Source organism: Pan troglodytes, chromosome 8 (assembly GCF_028858775.2).
Source record: "Pan troglodytes isolate AG18354 chromosome 8, NHGRI_mPanTro3-v2.0_pri, whole genome shotgun sequence".
NCBI lineage: Eukaryota > Metazoa > Chordata > Mammalia > Primates > Hominidae > Pan > Pan troglodytes.
In genome coordinates, this window is record NC_072406.2 from 104,034,341 (window position 1) to 104,059,848 (window position 25,508).

The 25,508-nt window shown below is 39.9% G+C and overlaps 2 protein-coding genes across 4 annotated transcripts in view; one reads left to right on the forward strand and one right to left on the reverse strand.

Moving 5' to 3' along the window:
* The window catches only part of LOC134807195 (uncharacterized), a 106,762-nt gene extending 99,405 nt beyond the window's left edge, over positions 1–7,357 (reverse strand). The window contains exon 1 of the mRNA XM_063781972.1: positions 6,495–7,357. Within this exon, the coding sequence (XP_063638042.1) occupies positions 6,902–7,219 (318 nt within the window). The 5' untranslated portion in view covers positions 7,220–7,357 and the 3' untranslated portion in view covers positions 6,495–6,901. The remainder of the gene's footprint in view (positions 1–6,494) is intronic.
* TNKS2 (tankyrase 2) overlaps positions 7,041–25,508 on the forward strand; it is a 65,136-nt gene continuing 46,668 nt past the window's right edge. For 2 of the 3 annotated variants that reach the window (XR_010146983.1, XM_016918849.4), the window contains exons 1-3: positions 7,065–7,568; positions 19,844–20,068; positions 24,021–24,116. Coding sequence is in view for 2 of the 3 variants with exons in the window: in XM_016918849.4 (XP_016774338.1) it covers positions 7,370–7,568; positions 19,844–20,068; positions 24,021–24,116 (520 nt within the window). In the remaining variant the exon portion in view is untranslated. Of the gene's footprint in view, positions 7,569–19,843; positions 20,069–24,020; positions 24,117–25,508 lie in introns of all 3 variants that reach the window. The other variant, XM_009458936.5, reaches the window with a different exon arrangement.

Consider the following 25,508-nt stretch of genomic DNA (forward strand, 5'->3'; position numbering starts at 1 on the left):
AACTAATATGCATTGACAGAATATTTTATCTAATGGCTGCAGAATATACATTCTTTTCCTCAGCAAATGGATCATTCTAAAGGATAGACCATATCTTAGGCCACAAAACAAGTCTTAAAACATTCAGAAATTGAAATAATAGCAACTGTCTTCTCTAACCACAATGGAATAAAACTAGAAATCAGTAACAAGAGGAATTTTGGAAACTATACAAACACATGGAAATTGAACACTATGCAACTGAATGAACAGTGGGCCAATGAGGAGATTAGGAAGGAAATTGAAAAATGTCTTGCAACAAATGATAATGGAAATACAACATACCAAAAATAATGGAATAAAACAAAAGCAGTATTAAGAAAAATATAAACCTGTAAGCACCTACATCAAAAAAGTAGAAAAACTTCCAATAAACAACTTAATGATGCATCTTAAAGAACTATAAAAGCAAGGGCAAACCAAACCTGAAGTTAGAAGAAGAAAAGAAACAATAAAGATCAGAGCAGCACTAAGTGAAATTGAAATGAAGAAAGCAACACAAAAGATCAATGAAACAAAATGTTGATTTTTTTGAAAAGATAAACAAAATTGACAAATCTTTAGCCGACTAAGAAAAAAAGAGAGAAGATTCAAATAAAATCAGCAGTGAAAAATGAGACATTACAATTAATACCACAGAAATTCAAAGGATCGCGGCCAGGTGCGGTGGCTCACACCTGTAATCCCAGCACTTTGGGAGGCCGAGGCGGGTGGATCACGTGGTCAGGAGATCGAGACCATCCTGGCCAACACGGTGAAACCCCGTCTCTACTAAAAATACAAAAATTAGCCAGACGTGGTGGTGGGCGCCTGTAGTCCCAGCTACTCGGGAGGCTGAGACAGGAGAATGGCGTGAACCCGGGGAGACGGAGCTTGCGGTGAGCTGAGTTCGCACCACTACACTCCAGCCTGGCAACAGAGTGAAACTCCATCTCAAAAAATAAAAAAAAAAATTAAAAAAAAAAAGAAATTCAAAGGAACATTAAAGGCTACTATGAGCAACTATATGCCAATAAATTGGAAAACCTAGAAGAAATGGATAAATTTCTAAACACATAAAACCTATCAATATTGAATCATAAAGAAATCCAAAACCTGAACAGAACAATAACAAGTAATGAAATCAAAGCCATAATAAAAAATCCTCCAGCAAAGAAAAGCCTGGGATCTGGTGGCTTCACTGCTAAATTTTACCAAACATTTAAAGAAGAACTGATCCCAATCCTACTCAAACTATTCCAAAAAACAGAGAAGGGAATACTTCCGAACTCATTCTACAAGGCCAGTATTATCCTGATACCAAAAAGAAAAACACATCAAAAAAAGAAAACTACAGACCAATATCCCTGATGAACATTGATGCAAAAATCCTCAACAAAATTACTAGTAAACCGAATTCAACAAGACGTTAAAAGCTCATTCATCATGACCAAGTGGGATTTATCCCAGGGATGAAAGAATGGTTCAACATACACAAATCAATGTGATACATCATATCAACAGAATGAAGGACAAAAAGCATATGATCATTTCAACTGATGCTGAAAAAGCATTTGGTAACATTCAACATCCTTTTATGATAAAAAACCATCAAAAAACTGGACATAGAAGTTACATACCTCAACATAATAAAAGCCATATACAACAGACCCACAGCTGACATCATAGTGAATAGGGAAAAACTGAGAGACCTTCCTCTAAGATCTGGAACACTGCAAAGATGTCCACTTTCACCACTGTTATTCAACATAGTACTGGAAGTCCTAGGTAGAACAATAAGACAAGAGAAAGAAATAAAGAGTATCCAAACCGGAATAGAAGAAGTCAAATAATCCTTGTTTACAGATTATATGATCTTATATTTTGAAAACTCTAAAGACTACCAAAAAGCTTTTAGAACATATAAACAAATTCAGTAATGCTGGCTGGCTGCAGTTGCTCATGTCTATAATCTGAACATTTTAGAGGCCAAAACAGAAGGATTGCTTGAGCCCAGGAGTTCAGAATCAGCATAGGGAGACTCCATCTCAAAAAAAAAAAAAAAAAAAAAAAAATAGCTGGGCATGATGGTGCATGCCTGTGGTCCCAGCTACTCAGGAGGCTGAGGTGGAAGGATTGCTTCGGCCCAGGAGATTGAGGCTGCAGTGAGCCCTGATCATACCACTGCGCTACAGCCTGGATGACACAGTTAGACCCTGTTTCAAAAAAAACAAAACAAAACTCAGTAAAGTTACAGGATACAAAATCAACATACAAAAATCAGAAGCATTTATATATGCCAGCAGTGAACAATCTGAAAAAGAATTCAAGAAAGTAATCCCATTAACCCATTTATAATAGCTACAAATAAAATTAAATACCTAGGAATTAACCAAAGAAGTGAAAGATCTCTACAATGAAAACTAAAAAACATTGATGAAAAAAAATTTTTCAAATTTATACAGATCCACAAAATACCCATAATAGCCAAAGCTATCCTGAGCAAAAAGAATAAGACTGGAGAAATCACATTACCTGACTTATCAAAACAGCATGGTAGTGGTATAAAAACAGACACATAGACCTATGGAACAGAATAAAGAACCCAGAAATAAATCCATACATCTATAGTGAACTCATTTTTGACTAAGGTGCCAAGAACACATATTGAGGAAAGGACACCATCTTCAATAAATGTGCTGGGAAAACTGAATATCCATATGCAGAAGAGTGAAACTAGACCCCTATCTCTCACCATATACAAAAGTCAAGTCAAAATGGATTAAAGATTTAAATCTAACACCTGAAACTATCAAACTACTAAAAGAAAACACTGGAGAAACTCTCCAGGTCATTGGACTGGGCAAAGATTTCTTGAGTAATACCCCAGAAGCACAAACAGCCCAAGCCAAAAATGGACAAATGGGATCACATCAAGTTAAAAAGCTTCTGCACAACAAAGGAAACAATCAACAATGTGGAAAGACAATCCACAGAATGGGAGAAAATATTTACAAATGATTCATCTGACAAAAGATTAATAACCAGAATATATAAAGAGCTCAAACAACTCAAAAGGAAAAAAAAAGTCTAATAATCTGATTTAAAAATGGGTGAAAGATCTGAATAGACATTTCTCAAAAGAAGACATACAAATGGCAAATAGAAGAGGGCGCGGTGGGTCATGCCTGTAATCCCAGCACTTTGGGAGGCTGAGGTGGGCACAACACTTGAGGTCACGAGTTCAAGACCAGACTGGCCAACATGGTGAAACCCCATCTCTACTAAAAATACAAAAATTAGCCAGTCATGCTGGCAGGCGCCTGTAATCCCAGCTTCTCGGGAGGCTGAGACACAAGAATCGCTTGAACCCGGGAGGCAGAGGTTGCAGGGAGCCGGGATCGTGCCATTGCACTCCATCCTGGGCGACAGAGTGAGACTCTATCTCAAAAAAACAAAAACAACAACAAAAAAAACCCAAATGGCAAATAGACATGTGAAAAGGTTCTTGACATCATTGATCATCAGAGAAATGTAAAAAACATTTTCTTTGCTCATCCAAAACTACAGTGAGATATCATCTCATCTCAGCTAAACTGGCTTTTATCCAAAAGACAGGCAATAACAAATGCCAACAAGGATATGGAGAAAAGGGAACCCTTGTACACTTTTAGTGGGAATGTAAATTAGTACAACCACTATGAAGAACAGTTTGAAGGTTCCTCAAAGAACTAAAAATAGAGTTGTCATATGATCCAGCAATCCCACTGCTAGGTATATACCCTAATGAAAGCAAATCAGTATATTGAGGAGATATCTGCACTCCCATGCTTATTGCAGCACTGTCCACAATAGCCAAAATTTGGAAACAACCTAAGTGTACATCAGCAGATGAATGGATAAAGAAAACATGGTGCATATACACAATGGAGTACTATTCAGCCATAAAAATGTATGAGAGCTTATCATTTGCAATAACATAGATGGAAATGGAGATCATTATGTTAAGTGAAATAAACCAGGCAGAAAAAGACAAACTTTTCATATTCTCACTTATGTGGGAGCTAAAAATTAAAACAATTGAACACATGGAGATAGTAGAATGATGGTTACCAGAGGCTGAGAAGTGAAGTGGGTGGGGGATGTTTAATGGGTACAAAAAATAATTAGAAAGAATGAATAAAACCTATTATTTGATAACACAACAGAGTGACTATAGTCAATAATAATCTAATTGTACATTTAAAAATAACTAAAATAGTATAATTGTTTGTAATGCAAAAGATAAATGTTTGAAATGACTGATACCCCATTTACCCTGATATGATTATTAGGCATTGAGTGATAGTATCAAAATATCTCATATACCCAATAAATATATACACCTGTGATGTACCCAAAAAATTAAAAATTCAAACAATTTTAAAAATTAAAAATAGATATTTTGTTGCTAAAAAATGCTAACAGTCATCTGAACCTTCAGCAACTTGTCATCTTTTTGCAGTTGGAGGGTCTTGCCGCAATGATATCGAGGGCTGCTAACTGATAATGGTTGCTGAAGGCTGGGGTGGCTGTAGCAATTTCTTAAGAGAAGCTAAAATGAAATTTGCCACATCGATTGACTGTTCCTTTCACAAAAGATTTCTCTGTAGCATACAATGCTGTTTGATAGCATTTTACCCACAGAGCTTTCAAAATCAGAGTCTATTTGGGTGTTGAAACTTAATGGCAAAACAAACAAAAAAATAGAGCCTATCTCTCAAGCTCTGCTCCTGCTTTATCACCTATGTTTAAGTAACATTCTAAATTCTTTGTTGTCATTTCAAAAATTTTTACAGCATCTTCACCAGGAGTAGGTTCCATCTGAAAAAAATTTTTTTTTGCTCCATAAGAAGTAACTCCTCATCCATTCAAGCTGGTTTTTCTGTTTGTTTTCAGAGGGTCTCTGTCACCCAAGCTGTAGAGGAGTGCAGTGACATGATCACAGCTCACCACAGCCTCAAATTCCTAGATCCCTCACATGTGCAGTTCACAATAGGGTTTGCGCTCCTGTGAAAATCTAATGCTGCTGCTGATCTGACAGGAGGTGGAGCTCAGGCGGTAATGCTCACTCCCCGCCCATCCCCACCCTGCCTCCATCCCCCGCCCCGCACCTTCTCTGCTCACCTCACGCTGTGCGTCCTTGTTCCTTACAGGCTAGGGACCAGTACCGGTCCAAGGGCCGGGGGTTGGGGACCCCTGTTCTAGTTAACTTGCTGCAGCTCCTACATCAGTATTTGCTGCTTCACCTTACACTTCTATATTATGAAGACAGATTCTTTCCTTAAACTTCATGAACCAACCTCTGCTAGCTTTTAACTTGTCTTCTGCAACTTCCTCAGGTCTCTCAGCCTTCACAAAATTGAAGACAGTTAGGGCTTTGCTCTGGATTCAGCTTTGGCTTAAAGAAATCTTGTGGCTGGTTTGATCTTCTATCCAGACCACTCAAACGTTCTTCGTATCAGCAGTAAGTCTGTTTCACTTTCTTATCATTCATGTGTTCACTGGAGTAGCACTTTTAATTTCCTTCAAAAACTTCTCATTTGCATTCACAACTTGGCTGTTTGGTGCAAGGGGGCCTGTCTCAGCTTTCAACATGCCTTCTGCACTAAGATGAATCATTTCTAGCTTTTGATTTAAAGTGAGAGATACGCAACTTTTCCTTTCACTTGAACACCTAGAAAACCATTGTAGAGTTCTTAATTGGCCTAATTTCAATATTATTGTGTTTAAGGGAACAGATAGGCCCCAGGAGAGGGAGAGAGATGGCAGAGTAGCCTGTCAGTGGGGCAGTCAGAACATATACATTTATTGATTGATTGCTGTCTTCTATGGGTGTGGTTTGTGGTGCCTCAAAACAATTACAACAGTGATTTCAACTTATCACTGATCATAGATCACCATAGCAGATTTATGGGAAGAAAAATGATAAACGCAATCATATTGGTAGTGTTCTAGTCCTAGGTTCGTTCATGCATGTTCATGTTATTGATAAGCACCATAACTTCAATTTCATATGTATAAAAATGCTCAAAGTGTACATCCTCTTTTAGCACTGTAGTGAGTCAACACTCCCCAACAAAAACTGGATTTCCTGAAAAACAGGTTAAGGTAGGAGGTTGGGGGGGGATGCTTTTCAGAATGGCAAAGGTCAACATGTATCATCTTCTGTAAGTAAAATGTATGTATAGGCATACCTTTCTTTCAGTTTAAGACAAGGGGGTGTAGTGGGGAATTATCGTGTAAAACTACACCAGTATCTTAAGCATGAAAATCAATTATATGCTTTTCTTTGGTTTGTTGGTCAAAGAAAAAGATTATAACTCAGAAAACTTTCTTGGAGATGCGTATGCTCAGTGTATCCAAACTTTAGGCATGTCGGGTACAATATTGATTTACAAAAAGTTCCTCTAATCAATCCTGAGCTAATAACTTACTGTGGAAAGAGTAATTGATGAGAGCCATCCCTCCAATTGGAGTCAACTTTCATGACTGTTCGGATTTCCTTTATTTTGGGGGCAGTTCATCCAAACTTCTATTAAACGGCAACTAGTTCACTTTTGAGAAGTGGTTTACAAGAAACAACAACAACAACAAAGCAGTTGCGGAGGAAAGAAAAGGGACAAAGTTAAAAAAACGGAAAAGAAATCTCCCAGGAGAAAGGGATGTGGAAGCTGAAAACACGGACAATTTCCACAGTAAGACTTCCAAAAGAATGTGCAAGATCCGAGCAAAACTTTCAAGGGCTCTTTTTCAGTGTAATGGTAGTGAGAAAGTTCAGCCTGGAAAGCCCAGGGCTTAAAACAACAACAACAAAAAACACAATATGCAGGATCGTTCGGCTTCAGCAGAACCCACCGCAAAGATGGCGGTAGGACGAAGCCCCTTCTCCCGCCGCCGAAGCCTCTCGCCTCACATTTCCCACAAACCCTTCGCGCCGCCTCGCTAGCCGAAACCTGCCCAGCCGGTGCCCGGCCACTGCGCACGCGCGGGACGACGTCACGTGCGCTCCCGGGGCTGGACGGAGCTGGCAGGAGGGGCCTTGCCAGCTTCCGCCGCCGCGTCGTTTCAGGACCCGGACGGCGGATTCGCGCTGCCTCCGTCGCCGCGGGGCAGCCGGGGGGCAGGGAGCCCAGCGAGGGGCGCGCGTGGGCGCGGCCATGGGACTGCGCCGGATCCGGTGACAGCAGGGAGCCAAGCGGCCCGGGCCCTGAGCGCGTCTTCTCCGGGGGGCCTCGCCCTCCTGCTCGCGGGGCCGGGGCTCCTGCTCCCGTTGCTGGCGCTGTTGCTGGCTGTGGCGGCGGCCAGGATCATGTCGGGTCGCCGCTGCGCCGGCGGGGGAGCGGCCTGCGCGAGCGCGGCGGCCGAGGCCGTGGAGCCGGCCGCCCGAGAGCTGTTCGAGGCGTGCCGCAACGGGGACGTGGAACGAGTCAAGAGGCTGGTGACGCCTGAGAAGGTGAACAGCCGCGACACGGCGGGCAGGAAATCCACCCCGCTGCACTTCGCCGCAGGTAACCGGGGCCAGCGTCCCCTCGCCTCGCTCCAGACCCCACCTGCGCAGCCGGGGCCCACAGGTCTGAAACCAGTGCTCCTCCGCCCCCCGACCTTTCTCCAGGACTCTGGTCCTGGTGATCTCGCTCTCTTCCAGTGGGGACTAAGGAGATTAGGGGTAGGGTGAGCGTGCCACACTCACTGGAAGTTTTTTGTTTTGTCTTGGTTTGGTTTTTTTGCCAGGTGTGGGGGGTGGTTTGGGGTTTTGGCTTTGTTTTGTTTTACAGTATCAACAATACTTGTACCAACTTCCGGTCTTGTTACCCTAGAAGGCCTCTACACACAAGAAAGAGTAGGGGACGTAGTTGATAGACCTTATGATTTAAAAGGTCAGTTACCTCCAAAATTTTTCGTTCTTGCAAGTTCCATTTGGGTTAAGGTCTTGAAGGACTTTGTAAAATACAAGGATGTAATTTAGGAGGAGTAGCTTAATAGGACGTTGACACATTAGCGTTAATTGGTTTATCAGAATAGCCAATCATTACCAAGTTTCTGGAGTGACTAGAACGGGAAATAGGCAAGTTTGGGAGAACTGAAACCTGACTTAGGCTGGGTGCGGGAAGCCTTAGACACACACACATACAAGTTGGGCTGGAAAGTGGTAGTATAAGAGAAAAGATAGTGCAAGTCCTTTAGCTTGAATCTAGAATTTAAGTTGGGACTAACCTTGCTTCATTCTGAAATTTAGATCCTTTGAATTACATTATTTTAATATTTATTAGGTTCACTTTATGATTTAAGCATATTAAATTTAGTCGAAAAATTTAAAAGAGCCATAGATGGGATATTCAGCGTATTCCCATAAAGCATGCATGCTTTTCACTTGTAGGAAAGATGATGACTGTTTCTAACTTCAGGTGAGTCATGCGTGATTGAAAATGGGAGTACCTCCTCTTACCTCTGACAATCCTGGTTTTTTGTTTTGTGTATTTCATGATTGTTTAAAACAATTTTTTGAAAAATCGAGGAATACCTTTTAAAGTACTCCTGTTCTTTTGGGGCTAGATTGATGAAGAGAAAAGGAGCAGTGAGAAATATTTCCTCTTTCACAGATACTACTTTTACGCTTTCTACCAATTGGAGATTTGTTCGCTTTAACCTGTTCCAGATTTTAAATGTAAATACTACCAGGAGGTATGCTTTTTTGATCAATTGCACCTTTGTTGGATTTCCATTGGGGAGTCTTTTAAAAAGAAGAAAGTTTAGGGAACCCAGGTGGGAGAACTAGAAACGGTTTGTGGGCAATGGAAAGAGAAGGAAGAATACTTAGGTCAAACACACCTAGTTAGCCTTTTTGCCCGAAATTTCGGTGGTAAGTGCTGCCGTTCTTCAGCTAATTTAGGTTGTCCTGTTTGACCATGTAGTCAACATTTAAACAACTCATTTGGCAAACTGTCACGATCAACTGATACATAAGCCAAAGGGTAGGGTTACTTAGATTCTGTTCACTTGATCTGTGGGATAAAAATAACCAAGAAAGATCTTAGTTGCTACCTTTCAAGAATTTGGTGTATTAGTGAGTTCATATCTGAAAATAGTAATATTTAGAGGTGTAAGATTATGTTATTAGATCCTCAGTGACCTTGTTCCTTCTCTGCCTTCCCACCTTCAGTTCTGTCCCAACGTTTCAAAGCATATTTTTTACATAGGTTTCATTTTGTTCAAGTTTGGAAGACTTAATATTTTGGAAACCAACCCACCCCTCACAACTTACCCAAATTATCAGGTATAGGTTATCAGATTAAGAGTTAAAGGTATAAAAAGGGAGTAATAAAAATTATGAAGTGGGGGTTCTTCATTCAACCAGAGCTTTTGAAGTCCTGCACTTCAATCATATGAGAAACTTTTTTAAAAATTGGGTTTGTAAATTTAACCTGAATTTTAGGTTCATCAGAGAGAAGCTTTTTAAGTGCATCCAGCTACCTTTTCACTTAATATATGGAGAATGCACTTTATAATCTGTTGTAGGTAGTGAGTTATCAGTCATATTAATGTGCCTGCAAGCATACTGTTGGAAGTTCAACACAGGTGGTGGTATTATGTAACTGCCTGATCAAGCAGTTTCTTGTGTTTGTACTTCAGTCATAGAGTGAGCTATTGGAGGTGATGGGGGACATCATTATTTTAAAATTTTTTTAGCTGATTAAACTTTGGAGATTTTATTAGGGGAGGCATGTTTTTGTCTTTTTGTTTTGATTCCCAAGTAATATTAGGACTGAGAGATTCGTGCAGACCACAGAAAATGAAAATTAGTTTAGAAAACATTTGCTTTAATTTCATCCCCAAAAGTTAGTTCAATTAAAAGAATAATCCGTTGCTAGCACCAAGAGAGTTAAATACTGTTAATGAAGAAGATAGTCAGCATAAACAGGAATTTTCCTTCTACTAGGTGTTTTTTTATTACTGAACTAGATTGCATACTTTTCATCTAGATAAATATTATTTAAGAAGTAATTCCTTAGGAGAAAAATGACTCTGTAAATTGTTTCCTTTTCAGTCCGCCTGCCACTGCCCCCCACCATACACAGATATACACAAGACAGGAATTTTTCTTTTTTTTTTTTGAGATGGAGTCTAGTTCTGTCTCCCAGGCTGGAGTGCAGCGGCACGATCTCAGCTCACTGCAACCCCCACCTTCCGGGTTCAACCGATTCTCCTGTCTCAGCCTCCTAAGTAGCTGGGATTACAGGTGCGCACTGCCACGCCCGGCAAATTTTTGTATTTTTAGTAGAGACAGGGTTTCAACATGTTGGTCAGGCTGGTCTCAAACTCCTGATCTCGTGATCCGCCTGCCTTGGCCTCCCAAAGTGCTGGGATTACAGGCGTGAGCCACTGCGCCCGGCCAGGAATGATTTTTTTCCAACACAGCAGAATTTGTAGAGGCAAGTTGGTGGTAGGGTGGCTGTTGCTCTAATTTTACTAAAAGCAAAAGTATCTGAAATTCTTGACAGTTAATGCCCTAGAAAACAGCAAATTTCAGTAAAGAAGACTCTGCTTCTGTGAACTTATTTCTAAAAAGTAAAGGAGGTGACACAAACTTGGGGAGAAAGTTATCTTGATGCCCATCATAGAAATGAAAGAAATATGTGGCATTCCTTACAATCTTAGAACTCTTGGAGTGGAGGTAGGAGCTTGCATTGTAGAGTCCTAGCTAAACAAGGTAACACTTATTTTATATTTATAGTATGTTATGTTACTGTTAGTATGAGTATGCTACTGAACCACATACATAGGACCAGTTAGACCGGACTTGGATTATTATATTCAATTGTGTGAATCAAATATAAGAGGGGATTTTTTTATTCAGAGGAGGAAAGTGGAATCAGAGCATCCAGAATTTATTGCACAAGCATAGATACGAAAATTAGTGCTGCTTATTCTAGAGATGAAAGAAGACTATACCATGTTATCGTCTTCACATATGTGGAAGAATCACAAAGAGTGAGTGGATATTACTTGTGTGGCTTTGGGAGTCGAAACTAAGGCCAGCAGGTGGAAGGTTACAAGGGGTCAGACAACCTTTAACAATATTTAGCGATCGAACTGTCTGGAAGTATCCAAGCAGTGGCTGGATTGGCATTTTTCAGAGATGTTGTAGAGAGGATTTCAGCCTAGTTCGACCAACAGGTTATAATCTCACTAGTACAAGAAAGTGGGATGATTCCTCCAATTGAAGGCTTTAGCTGCTCAGCTACCAAAGATATACTAGCTTTTGTGATTGCCATTCATATCTTTTCCCAAAATGATAACCATTGGAGACCTCCAATAACCTCTCAGTAACATTTTCTTCTTTGGCTGTAGGCCAACATCATAGTTATAAGAGATGCACAAAATTTATCCAACACTCTTCACCTAGAACTACAGTTATAGATTGTTGTTTTCAGGATTGGTTTTTGCTATGGGAGATAAATCATACATCAGCAGGAAACCCTAGTGTCAAATAAAGATCAGTCTATTTAGGAATTCATCATCTTTCTTGACTTATCAAATCTCCCAATGTATTATCAAGACTTTGAGCTATAACTTTGCCCTCAGCTCTTGCTGGATTTGGAGGTAGACAGTTGACTTCAATAACAAGAGTTTGGAGTACTCCTTTCAGTGTACCCCCATTCAGATGGTCAAAATTTCATCACCGTAGAAGCCATGGCGTTCTTTTCCAAGTTTCTACTAATCTGGCCAGACAGTATGTCTATCCCAAGTTGAGATGGGCAAAGTCCTCTCCCTTGTATTCTTCGTTCTTAAGAAGTATATGTGGGAAATAATTTTCTGGATCTTAGCAAACTAAAGTTAATAGTAAATGAGACCCGGGCACAGTGCCACAGGCTGTAATCCCAGCACTCTGGGAGGCAAAGGCAGGAGTATCACCTGAGCTCAAGAGTTCAAGACCAGCCTGGGCAACAATGGTGACACCTCATCTCTACAAAAAAATAGAAAAATGAGCCGGGCATGGTGGCACAGAACTGACACTCTGGGAGGCAAAGACAGGAGTATCACTTGAGCTTAAGAGTTCAAGAGCAGCCTGGGCAACATGGCGAAACCCCATCTCTACAAAAAAATAGAAAAAGTAGCCAGGCATGGTGGCGCAGGCCTGTAGTCCTAGCTACTTGGGAGGCTAAGGTTAGAGGATTACTTGAGCCAAGGCTGCAGTGAGCCGAGATTGCGCCATTGCACTCTAGGCTGGGCAACAGAGGGAAACCTTGTAACACAAAATAGTAAATGAGAAGTTTAAAATGACATTCCTCAGAAAAAATGTGTCACTGAGAGTCCTGGCTAAAGGTTGCTTGAAAGCTGAAGGCTGTTTGATTATACCTTCCAATCTCCCAGACTACAGGAGCTTTGTTTTGTGGCATTTGTTGACATTTTTCCAGAACTTTGCCTTTGGACAAAACCCTGTGTGATAGCCTACCTTTAGATATTGCAAGACATCACCATCTCATATGGGACCAATTGTGTTATCAGTGATTAATCCCACCTTTGGACTATGAAAGACAGGAGGGGGATAGCATTTAGTTAAACTTCCTAAGAGTCTTAAGTTGGTTTCTCTGTAGGAACTTGACTGCCTCACAGCTTTTGGGAGACCATTCAGATGAAAGCATGTTTCCAGTGTAGCAGCAAAATGTGATATTATTAACAATAGTCATAGTTAGCAAGCAGTACCTGGAGTTGCTGAAACTGATGGCATCTAGATAAGCAATAAATTTGACAAGAGGCTGCTTTTCTCTGTTTTCACAAATCATTAACACCATATTCTTTGTGAGGATCCTTTCCTATTCCAGCAGAGTATTAGACATGCATTAAACAAATGTTTGTCAAGTCCTGCTATATGCCAGACACTGACCTTGTCCCTGAGTAAACTGAAATGAACAGGACACAATACCTGCCATTAACTGACACATGGTTAATGTGGTCAACAAGTATACTTTACAGATAGGCCTGCTTTGCTTCACTGTAAGTACTATATAGTAGATTCATACTCTGTGTATGGTTTCATCAGAATTTTCACAAGTAGAACAGTGTTTGAAGTTGAGTGCTGTTCCATAATTACAAAATAAACTACAGTGTGTCCTGAGCAGCCATGACTACCAACTTTATTTAGGCTTCTGGTTCCTCATAAAGAGATCCTTAGAATATGGAGATTTACATTGACTCTGATGATATGCCTATTCATGTTCTACCTGGCCAGTGAGAACATGATCAGAATATACCCTGCAGAGCATTTTTTCTTCCAGAAACTGGTGCTTAACAGAAGTACTTTGAACTATTCTTGAGACCATAACAATAGAGATTTTATCAAGGATTACTCCTCAGTTTGGGAAGTATGGTTTTTTGGGGGTTGGGGGGGTGAGGCACAGAGTTTCACTCTTGTCGCCCAGGCTGGAGTGCAGTGGTGCGATCTTGGCTCACTTCAACCTCCACCTCCCAGGTTCAAGCAATTCTCCTGCCTCCTGCTTCAGCCTCCCGAGTAGCTGGGATTACAGGTATGTACCACCACGCCTGGCTAATTTTTATATTTTTAGTAGAAACGGGGTTTCACCATGTTGGCTATGGTGGTCTCGAACTCCTGACCTCAGGTGATCCACCCACCTCTGTCTCCCAAAGTGCTGGGATTACAGGTGTGAGCCACAGTGCCCAGCCAGGAAGTATCTTCAATCTAAAGATTTCGCCAAACTCCAAGCAGCTTTTTTTTTTTTTTTTTTTAAACATAGCTACCTATTGACTGCCTCCAAATAATTTCCTTTAAGTGCCCAAGATGTGGCTTCAAACATTAAAATCTCAGACTATTCATCTACTGTCTCAGCATAGCAGATTACATTCACTCACATATTGTAGTCCTTACAGTGTGACTGTAAAATCATACCTCTACTATCAGTCACCAGACTGGTTTCAGACATCTTAATGACTAGGGAATCATGTTGATACAGACATTGACACAGAAGTCTGTGTCTTGGAATGTTGGTAACTATGTGGATGTAATCACTTTACCCATTCTACCCATATCGATCGCCTCAGCTAAAACTTCAGTTTCAGTTATGTCTTTCTCTTTAACTCTGATTTCATGCAACCCTCTTCTCTTTCCAGCCTTATTTTGACAGAAGGCTACTACTTGACCTTCCTTTAGATCACCAATCCTTTGGGACAGATATCTTCCCAGTTGACACTGTCTCTCATAACAGCTAGTTATTTTACTCCAGCTATTTCTGTGCACATCTAACTCTCCTTTCTGGGGGAGTTAGCCTGTGAGTCACCATTTTGATTACTTCAGATATGCTTATTACTGCTGAAGAATAGTAATCCTTATTCTAAAATGCTTGGGTACATCAAATAACTTTATAGAGGTAGCTTTACAGGTTTTTCTTTATTTTGATTCTTTTTCTCTTACTCTCCAATTTAAGAAGCCTTTTTCTAAAAGCACTTCCTGCAGGTGGGTGCTAAGTGGTTGGGATAGCAGAACCATAGATTAGGGCAACTGTAGAAAACCTACTTGGGGAGGACAGTGTGATCAGCAATGCCCAGGAAGTGATCAGAAAGGAAGGCTGAAGTCAGGGCTAATGACAGCAAGAGCTGACCTTCCCCTCTGACATTTTCCTACTTGGCTTCTGCAATGCCATTCTTTCTTAGCTTTACTTCTCAGACTCCTTTTCATATACTGTGATACATTAATTCAGCAAATGTCAACAAATTGCTCTGTACCATGTACTCTAAAGGATGCTGGAGAAGTAGTGATGAATTAAGATGCACATGGCTCTTGTCCTTCATGGAACTAAGAGTCTAGAAAATGCCGGGCGCAGTGGCTCATGCCTGTAATCCCAGCACTTCGGGAGGCCGAGGCGAGCGGATCACGAGGTCAGGAGATCGAGACCATCCTGGCTAACATGGTGAAAACCCCCCCTTTACTAAAAATACAAAAAAAATTAGCCAGGCGTGGTGGCGGGCACCTGTAGCCCCAGCTACTCTGGAGGCTGAAGCAGGAGAATGGCATGAACCCAGGAGGCGGAGCTTGCAGTGAGCTGAGATTGGGCCACTGCACTTCAGCCTGGGGGACAGAGCGAGACTCTGTCTCAAAAAAAAAAAGAGTCTAGAAAATAAGTAAAGCAGTAATTACAAATTTTAATAAGTGACAAATACTGCTATGAACAGCAAAGACAAAAATCCCTGTTGTATGGAGCTTGCATTCTAGTGAAGGAGGTGGGAGATAGACCAACTAAATGGTGTGAAGATAGGAAAAAATGTGGATGGGCAGAAGGGACTATTTTAGATGGGATGATCAGGGATAGCCTTCTTAAGGTGGTGACATTTAAACAAACCAGGTAATGAGTAGAAGTGAGGATGCTTTGTGCAAGGGAAGAGCATTCCAAGCAGAAGGGTGGCATGTACCAAGTCGCTGACATACTTGACAAACTGAAAGAAAGTATATTATAGTTGGGAAAGGGAAGAATCGTGTGAAATGAAATTAGAGAAGAAGTTGAGGGCCAGTTCATGAAGGAGCTTTTAAGGCCATAGTAGAGTGTTTGAATTTTATTCTGAGAGCATCAGTGGGAAGCCAAGGAATTATTTTAAACAGGGCTGTGATATTATTATTTTTAAAAGGTCACTAGAGACAAGTGGAAATGAGAGACCTATTTAGGGGAGACATTGCAGGAGCTTATGCTGGAGGTGATAGTGGTTGGAGTAAGGTAATGTCAGTGGAAATAGAAGTTGGAAACGTGTTGAGTTTGAGATACCTTTAAAATATCCAGAAGGAAATATGTTAAGTAAACATTCTGGAATTTGGGTGAAAAGTGTAGACTGGAGATTTAAATCTGAGGGTTGTGTATCTAGGTGGTATTTAAAGCCATGGGATCAGATAAGATTATCTAAAAAGAGGTTAGAGAACTGAGTCTTGAGGAATCCCAATATTTAGAAATTAGGTAGAGGAAGCAATAAGCCCTCAGTGAGATATGACATGTCTAAAACTTGGACTCTTCATCTTCTGCCACAAACCTATTTTCATCTGCAGCCTTGCCCCCATTGCTGTTGATGGCAACTTCACTCTTCCATTACTGAGGCCAAAAACCTTGGCAGTAGTGTGTATAGTAGTAAGATTGGAAACAACCTAACTATGTATGAGAATGGAACTAGTTACATTTTGATACTCCCAATCAAGAAAATATATAAAATACTGATAGGAGTTGATTTCTGGGATATTATTAATAATAGATGTTTTTTAAGAAAGGAAGATGTAAACACTATCTTTAAAGATATATATTAGCAGATGTTTGCTTGCATGTATATAAAATAACTTCAACGTATGTGAAAAAAAGTGGTAACCAGAAGGAAGGGAACTGGGAAGCTGGGAATAGGGGTGGGAGGAAGGCTTCACCAGCCATGTGAGTATTACCTATGGTGTTCACATGAACCATGTGGGTATACTATCCTAACCAAATCAGTCTTAATCTTAGCCCTTATCATCTGTCACCTAGACTATGGCACATAGCATTCTAAAACCTTAAGGACCTATCTACTGCCTGTCTCTGCATTTGATTCATTTATTCACGCAATTGCCAAGGTGATCTTTCTTTAAAGAAAAAAAAAGGCAAATAGTCACTGCCCTAAACACATCATTCTGTAACTAATGATGTGTTGTAGCAGTATTTTTCAAACTGTTTCTAAGAGGTGCTCAGGGATACAGGAATATTTTCTTTTGGGTCTTTGTGAGGGGAAGAAGGAGGATTCAACCAGAATAGTTTTTATTTTATTCAATTAATTTGCAGTTCTATGAATGCCAACTATGTACTAGGCATTGGGTATTTAGCAGTAAACATGACCTGCACTTATTATAATCTTAAATAAGATCTAATTGAAATCTGACTGGGCCCAGTGCGGTGGCTCGTGCCTGTAATCCCCGCACTTTGGGAGGCTGAGGATTACTTGAGGTCAGAAGTTCGAGACCAGCCTGGCCAACATGGCAATACCCCATGTCTACTAAAAATACAAAAAAATTAGCCAGGCATGGTGGCGCACACCTGTAGTCCCAGCTACTCAGGAAGCTAAGGCAGGAGAATCGCTTAAGCCTGGGAGGCAGAGGTTGCAGTGAGCCGAGATCACGCCATTGCACTCCAGCCTGGGTGACAGAGTGAGACTCTGTCTCAAAAAACAAAACAAAACCAAAAAAAACCCTGCTATCTGAAAACCGTTTGAAAAACACTAATTTATGGGACAAAGGCCAGGTGCTGCCTTAGCCTAACATACTCCTTTCATTGTTGTTGTTTTGTTTTGTTTTTTTGAGACGGAGTCTCACTCTGTCTCCCAGGCTGGAGTGCAGTGGCCCGGTCTCGGCTCAATGCAAGCTCTGCCTCCCGGGTTCATGCCATTATCCTGCCTCAACCACCCAAGTAGCTGGGACTACAGGCACCTGCCACAACGCCCAGCTGGTTTTTTTTTTTTTTGTATTTTTAGTAGAGACAGGGTTTCACCATGTCAGCCAGGATGGTCTCAATCTCCTGACCTCGTGATCCACCCACCTCAGCCTCCCAAAGTGCTGGGATTACAGGCATGAGCCACCGCGCCCAGCCAGCCTGACATACTCCTGATCTAGCATCTGCCCACTTTGGCATTCTGTGTCCTGGCTGTTATGGAGCATTTGTTTATTCTTTTCTTTTTTCTTTTCTTTCCTTTCTTTCTCTCTTTTCTTTTCTTTTTTTTTTTTTTTTTTTTTTTGAGATGGAGTCTCACTCTGTCACCCCCAGGCTGGAGTGCAGTGACGTGATCTCGGCTCACTGCAACCTACACCTGCCGGGTTCAAGCAATTCTGTCTCAGCTTCCCATGTAGCTGGGATTACAGGTACGCGCCACCACGCCCAGCTAATTTTTTGTATTTTTAGTAGAGACTGGGTTTCACCATGCTGGCCAGGCTGGTCTCGAACTCCTGACCTCATGATCTGCCCACCTGGGCCTCCCAAAGTGCTGGGATTGCTGGCGTGAGCCACTGCGCCCAGCCCAAGCATTTATTCTTTCATACCTCCATGTCTGTGTACGTTTTGTTTCTTCTGCTTGGACTGCAGGACCCTTCCTTGCTTATCTCCTTTCCCTCACCTCTCCCTCCTCATTTTCCTAATCATCCCTTATTTTTCTGTATGCTTTCAGCTCAGGTGTCATCACTGGAATTGCCTTAGGTAAGTCTTTTCCGTTCTCTGCTTTCCCCTAGTTTAGGAGTTCCCTTCTTTGAGCTCTAGTAGCACTTTATATATACATAGCAATTATATTGTATTGAAATTTAAAATCTTCATATCTTAAATTATGAGCTCTTTGAGAGGAGGAAGAATCAAAGATACAAAGATACTCATCTTTGTGACCACAGAGCCCAGCAATGTTAAAACAAAACAAAAATAGTTAATCTTTTAAACTATCTTTAGCTCTTCCATCAGCTGCAACCAGGCCAACCCCAGGCATCGACCTTAGAAAGACTGTACCATTACTTTCTTATCTGTTCTCATTGCTGGTCATCTTGGAAGAACTACAGTCAGACTTGGTGGCTTTAAGAATAGAATAGAGGGCTGGGCGCAGTGGCTCACGCCTGTAATCCCAGCACTTTGGGAGACCAAGGCGGGCGGATCATGAGGTCAGGAGATCGAGACCATCCTGGCTAACATGGTGAAATCCCGTCTGTACTAAAAAATACAAAAAATTAGCCAGGCATGGTGGTGGGTGCCTGTAGTCCCAGCTACTCTGGAGGCTGAGGCAGGAGAATGGCATGAACCCGGGAGGCGGAGCTTGCAGTGAGCCGAGATTGTGCCACGCACTCCAGCCTGGGCGACAGAGCGACACTCCGTCTCAAAAAAAAAAAAAAAAGAATAGAATGGAGAAAATTTCAGAAGAGTGAGCAGTTCCTTTCTCTCTACCCAAACACATTGTAGACCACTCCATCTGCTTTAACATATGCCTGAAAGCCTTGTCATTTCAAAGCTAGGTTTAAAAAGGTTTTAAGTACTAATATATGGGAATGATAAGAGATTGAAACTCATTGGTGCTAGATCTGTAAACCAGTATAAATAAATTACCAGACTTTTTTTGTTTTATTTGATTTGGGGGCAGTTGAGCAGAACTGTGGAATGTTGGTACCTAAAGGAGGCCTCCTACATGGAAAGAAGTTATATATGCGTTTTGCAAGTGGCAAAGTAGGGACTCCTTTGAAGACACTGGATTTCATACTTTTGCCTGAGGTTATCTCTCTGTGTCTCACTACATAGACAAATATTAGCTGTGAGCGGATCTTTTTTTGTTGCTTCTCGTAGTCCCCCAGTTTAGCAGAAACATTCTGTGAGATAGATGTGGGAAAGGAATTCTAGCAAGAGTTTTGTCACTGTATCATAAGGTTGTGATTTACATATTTAAGTTTTATACTTTGAACATCTGAAAATGTATACATACTAAATATGCAGAACTCTATTGTAGAGTGAGAAACATTTGAACTTTGAGCTTTCAGTCACTTATTTTGTATTCTTTCTTTGAGGTTAGTAGTAGTAGTACCACCCAAGGCGCTGCTTAGGTACCACTGCTGCTTAGTGGAGAGTCCCTCTGGCTTTATCATTAAGGTTAGTTATTGATATATTTCTGATCACCTTTCCATTAATTAGTTCTTGAATTGTTGAGTCTGTTATTAATTTTCCACCTGAAACATTTTAGTATGGATGGTACTTATCTAATTTGATATCTTTTCCTTGTTGAACTTACGTGTGGACAATTTGTTTTCATCTAGGTTTTGGGCGGAAAGACGTAGTTGAATATTTGCTTCAGAATGGTGCAAATGTCCAAGCACGTGATGATGGGGGCCTTATTCCTCTTCATAATGCATGCTCTTTTGGTCATGCTGAAGTAGTCAATCTCCTTTTGCGACATGGTGCAGACCCCAATGCTCGAGATAATTGGAATTATACTCCTCTCCATGAAGCTGCAATTAAAGGAAAGATTGATGTTTGCATTGGTAAGACTGTTTACTTTTCCGACTTTTACTAATGTTGTAACTATTCTGAATCTGAACTGAATTAATCTGTTCATATCATCAAATTATGTCAAGCTGAATTTAAATATTTAAGAACATCCCATGATTTAATCAACTACTATTTACTGAGTGTCTTTTTGTGTGTAGTACTGAGCCTAAATTTCTTTGGAGAATGGACTACAAAGTGCCTATTATACTTGCATTCTCTTGGGAGAGAAAATACACAAAGAGCCAGATAAAGGCATGGTGGAAGGGAACAGAGAGTGTTAAGAGGATAATGAGCACAGTGACTTGGCAGGATCAAGTCAAGGCCCTACTTCCTGGAGTCTTTCCGTGAGAAAGGGAAAGTCTTTCCAGTGGGGAAAGGGTTAAAAAGGTAGGTGGGGATTTCTCTATAAAAAGCTTTAAATACCAGGTTAAGGAGCTTAATATTAGTATGTGCAGGCAGTGTAGAATATTTAATATTTTTTGAGGAAGGGAACACTGTGATAAGAGTACATAGTATGCAATCATGCTCCACGTAACTCCATTTCAAAATGGATGACATACATAAGGGTGGTCCATAAGATGATAATGGAGCTGAAAAATTCCTGTCACCTACTGACTTCGTAGCAGTCCTAACTTCATAGCACGAGGCATTACTCAGGTGTTTATGGTGATGCTGGGTTAACAAACCTAGTGCACTGCCAGTCATATAAACGTATAGCATATAAAATTATGTACACTACATAATACTTGATAATAACCAACTTTGTTACTGGTTTATATATTTACTATACTTTTTATTGTGATTTTAGAGTATACTCAGCAATTAAAAAAAAAAAAGTTAACTGTAAAACAGCCTCAGGCAGGTTCTTTAGGACGTGTTCCAGAAGAAGACATTATTATAGGAGATGACAGCTCCCTGTATGTTATTGCCCCTAAAGACCTTCCAGTGGGACAAGATGTGGAGGTGGAAGACAGTGATATTGATGATCTTGAGCCTATGTAGGCCTAGCTAATATGTGTGTCTGTATCTTAGTTTTTAACAGAAAAGTTGTAAAAAAAAAATTTTTTTGAATAGAGAAAAGCTTATAGAATAAAGACATAAAATATTTTCGTATAGCTGTACATAGTGTTTGTGTTTTAAGCTGTTATTACAAAAGTCAAAAAGCCTTTAAAAATTTAAAAATTTCTAATGTGAAAAGGTTACAGTAAGCTAAAGTTAATTATTGAAGAAAGAAAAATATTTTAAAAATAAACTTACATAGCTAAGTGTGCAGTGTTTATGTAGAGTCTACAGTAATGTATTATAATATACTAGGCCTTCACATTCACTCATCACTCACTCACTGACTCACTCAGGGAAACTTCCAATCCTGCAAGCTCCATTCATGGTAAATGTCCTATACAGATATACCATTTCTTATCTTTTATACTATATTTAGACATACTTAGTTACAGATGTACTTACCATTGTATTACAGTTGCCTGCAGTATTCGGTACAGTAACATGCTGTTCAGGTTTGTAGCCTAGGAGGAGTAGGCTATACCATGTAGCCTAGGTGTTTGGTAGACTGTACCAGCTAGGTTTGTGTAAGCATACTCTGGTGTCGGCACAATGACGGACTCACCTACCAATGCATTTCTCAGAATATATCCCTGTCATTAAGTGACACATGACTGTATTTTATGAAGAGTAATCTGGTAGGGGACTGGGTAGGATGGATGGCATCAAGGATACCAGTTAGGAAACTGTAAAGTAACCTAGGTGAGAAATGATGCTACTGAATTATAGGGTTATAGGAGAGAAATGGCAGGATAAGTAAGAAAAATATACAGTATGTGAGAAGGCTTTTTGAGAATTTGTATTAACCTGGTATTTACTTTTGTGAGACAAACAGATTCAAGGATTTTGGACTCATTGCCACCTTAACTCCATTATTTCCTGATGTAAAACAGGGACAGTTGAAATCCTTAACAGATAGAAAGCCAGTTCAGTGCACTAGAGAAAGTCCAGGTGTTCTATGCTAGACTTAAGTTGGACCTCATGGTCCCCAGCATCCCAAATCACTATTTATGTCAACTTCACCAGCTTAGTTTAAATGAGGTCATTTATAAAGATGTGAAATGGATTTCCTAGTTACCTCTGCCCAATTCTCCTTTTCTGTATGTTGTCTTAAATTGTTCCTGCCCTACATTCAAATACATCATTTTTACCACATAACCCAACTCTGGTACCTCAGAATCTTAGACATATAATTAATTAGTTTGAATAATGTAGAGTTTTCCAAATATAGTTATAATCTGCACTATCCAATATGGTAGCTAAGGGCTTGCAATGTCTGAATTGAGAGGTACTCTAAGGGGAAAAAGCATGCCACATTTCAGAGACTTAGTACAAAAAAAAAGTAAAATATCTAATTTTATATTGATTATAATATAAATGTAAATATTGAATTTTTGGATGTATTAGGTGAAATCTGTTCAAATTAATTTGAACTGTTTCTTTTTTTCATGTAGTTACTAGAAAATGTTAAATTATTTATGTGGCTCACATTTTATTTCTGTTGAACAGCACTGGTATATATAGGAGTAGAGCAGAATGGAAATTCACCCTATCAAAGAACAGGAGCTGAGCTTCCTTTCTGCACATATTTGCCTGTCTTCCTCCAGCTCCTTATTTAGAGAGTATACTGGAATAGCTTCATAATAATACAAATAATAATACAGTACAGAGCAAAACACAAGACTTTCTCTTTTTTTTTTTTTTTTTTTTTTGAGACAGAGTCTTGCACTGTCGCCTAGGCTGGAGTGCAGTGGCGTGATCTCCGCTCACTGCAAGCTCCACCTCCCGGGTTCACGCCATTCTCCTGCCTCAGCCTCTCGAGTAGCTAGGACTACAGGCGCCCGCCACCATGCCCAGCTAGTTTTTTTGTATTTTTAGTAGAGACGGGGTTTCACCATGTTAGCCAGGATGGTCTCGATCTCCTGACCTCATGATCTGCCCGCCTCGGCCTCCCAAAGTGCTGAGATTACAGGCGTGAGCCACCACACCCAGCCAAGACTTCCCTTTTTATGTGCCTTGAATTATAATGTAGTAGTTTTGATTTGGGGTAGGTTGGCCCTACTAAGGGTATTTGGATTTTAACTTAAAATTCTGTGTAATTAACCTGAAAAAACTAACTACTCAGCTAGCAACCCTTATTTATATATCCCTCAGTTAACATTTTTCCAAAGAAAAATTGTCCTTGTAAGGAGTAATTTGCACCTCGGTTTCAATGTACCTACTCCACTCCTTAGACTCTTTACCTTGCACCTTACAAGTGCATTGTATTATGGTATCAATAGTGGACAAATACAAGCAGGCTCCTGTTAATTATTCAGCTTTCCTGAAGAATAGAAAGATAATGACTGATGACCTTACAGAATTTATTGAAAGCATAAGGAAGCTATTCAGTTTTTTGTGTTTTTTAAAAAAGAATTTACCTGTGTTTCTTTTTTTTTTTTTTTTTTTTTTCTTAAAAATCCTACATATCTCTGTTCCCAGGCTATCTATAGCTTTAGACATTTTATTTCTGTCATGATGAACAGTCTTTCTAGCATAAGCAGTGTTCTTTTGGAATGAGAAAACAAGCTTTTAAGCACACTTGCCTTTTCCCTTACACACTCTTATCTATCCTTAGTCACTTGTCACCAGCTATATAAATAGCAAAGGAAAATCTACATTGAACTGAGGGGGAACTTATTTAATGTGTCTTTAATGCATTAAGTAATAGAATACTTTATGTATTATTTTTATATTTAAAATGTAACATTCCCATTCTGACAAGATATGAAAGGTCTTTAAACAACTTTGAGACTTTGCTGGACCAGACTTCTTGAGAAAATGATTTACTAAAATCAAGTTGTTAAGATTACCATTGAACTTCAAAATAGTGTTGCTATTTTGCAGTGCTGTTACAGCATGGAGCTGAGCCAACCATCCGAAATACAGATGGAAGGACAGCATTGGATTTAGCAGATCCATCTGCCAAAGCAGTGCTTACTGGTAAGTCTGTATACTCTGGTTATTCCAGGAAGCCTGTAAAGAACAACCTTGCCAGGTAGGAAATTTGCCTCCTATGATTAATGACCTCAGCTAGATTTTTAAAATAGTGTCAGTTCAGTAGCTATCGTTTTCTACGTCTAGATAGCTGACATTTGATTCTCCTCTAAGAAAAATAAAGCTTTCTTTTTATTTTCTAATTGCTGTTTAAGTATGTCATTGTTGCCTTATTGGGGGTGAGGGTGAATTGTATGTTGCTTTAGTATATTCAGGACATTTTAAAAATACCCCTGAGTTTTTCAGATAACTTATGCCTGCCCTTTACATGCAGGTTGAGTATTTCTAACCCAAACTTCAAAACACTTCTGGTCTTAAGCATTTCAGATAAGGGATATTCAAGCTGTACTATTTTTTTTAATGTATTTTAATTTTGATGGAATCCTTTCAAAAAACACTGGCCATTCCGTTAACTTTTCAGAAGAGGATTCTAGGCACACTCATTTCAGTACCATGAAGCAAATGCTAGTTGTACTCTGCTGTTACATATTTATGTCCTTGGAACCTATTGCTATGCATAAGGCTATAGTTTAGATTGACAAGCTTTCCTGAGTTGTATCCACTTCACATATTATCTCCCTTGTCAGTGTGCTTTCCTCTTAGCAACTCAGCCATGTTGTTTACCAGATTCTTACCTACCTTGTGATGACTAGAATCATACCTAATCTAAAGTCAAGAGCCAAAGGGGCTTTGCTGTGAGCTTTGTGCCTGGATTTTGTGATATTTCTTCTACCATTGCTGAGAAAATTTAGACTTCTTCATGAGAAGACTTCTTCATGAAAAGACTTCTAGAAGTGTGCACTGTTATTGTGACTATCAATCAGTGTTCATTTTCTCCTTCACTAGTCCATGTTATTCCATGCTTTTATTTTTGTTTTTTAAATCTTGGGCCTCAAAAGAAGCATTGCCTTGGCAGTCAGTATGCAATTCACATTGTGGGTTTGGATGTCATTCAGCAAATCATATTAATTCAAATTTTGTTGGTTTTATAGTTTTGTTTGTATTCATTTGTAAAAGTAAAGCCTTTAATAAAGAAAAATAAAGAGTTCATAGTTAATCCTTTTTTATATTTGTATATATTTAAAGTAGCATTAAATAAACATGATATTTGTGTCAAAAAATCTAGGTTCATAAAGATGTTAATGATTATGTTTAATCAGTGATGCTATAGATTCTTTTGTCATTTCTATAATGTTGGTATATTGAGTTTTGTTTGTTTTGTTTAGGGTTTTGCTTTTGGGGTGTGTATGTGTGTGCATGTGTGTGTATCAAGGTCTCACTCTGTCGCCCAGGCTGGAGTGCAGTGGCACAGTGACAGCTTACTGCAGCCTCAACCTA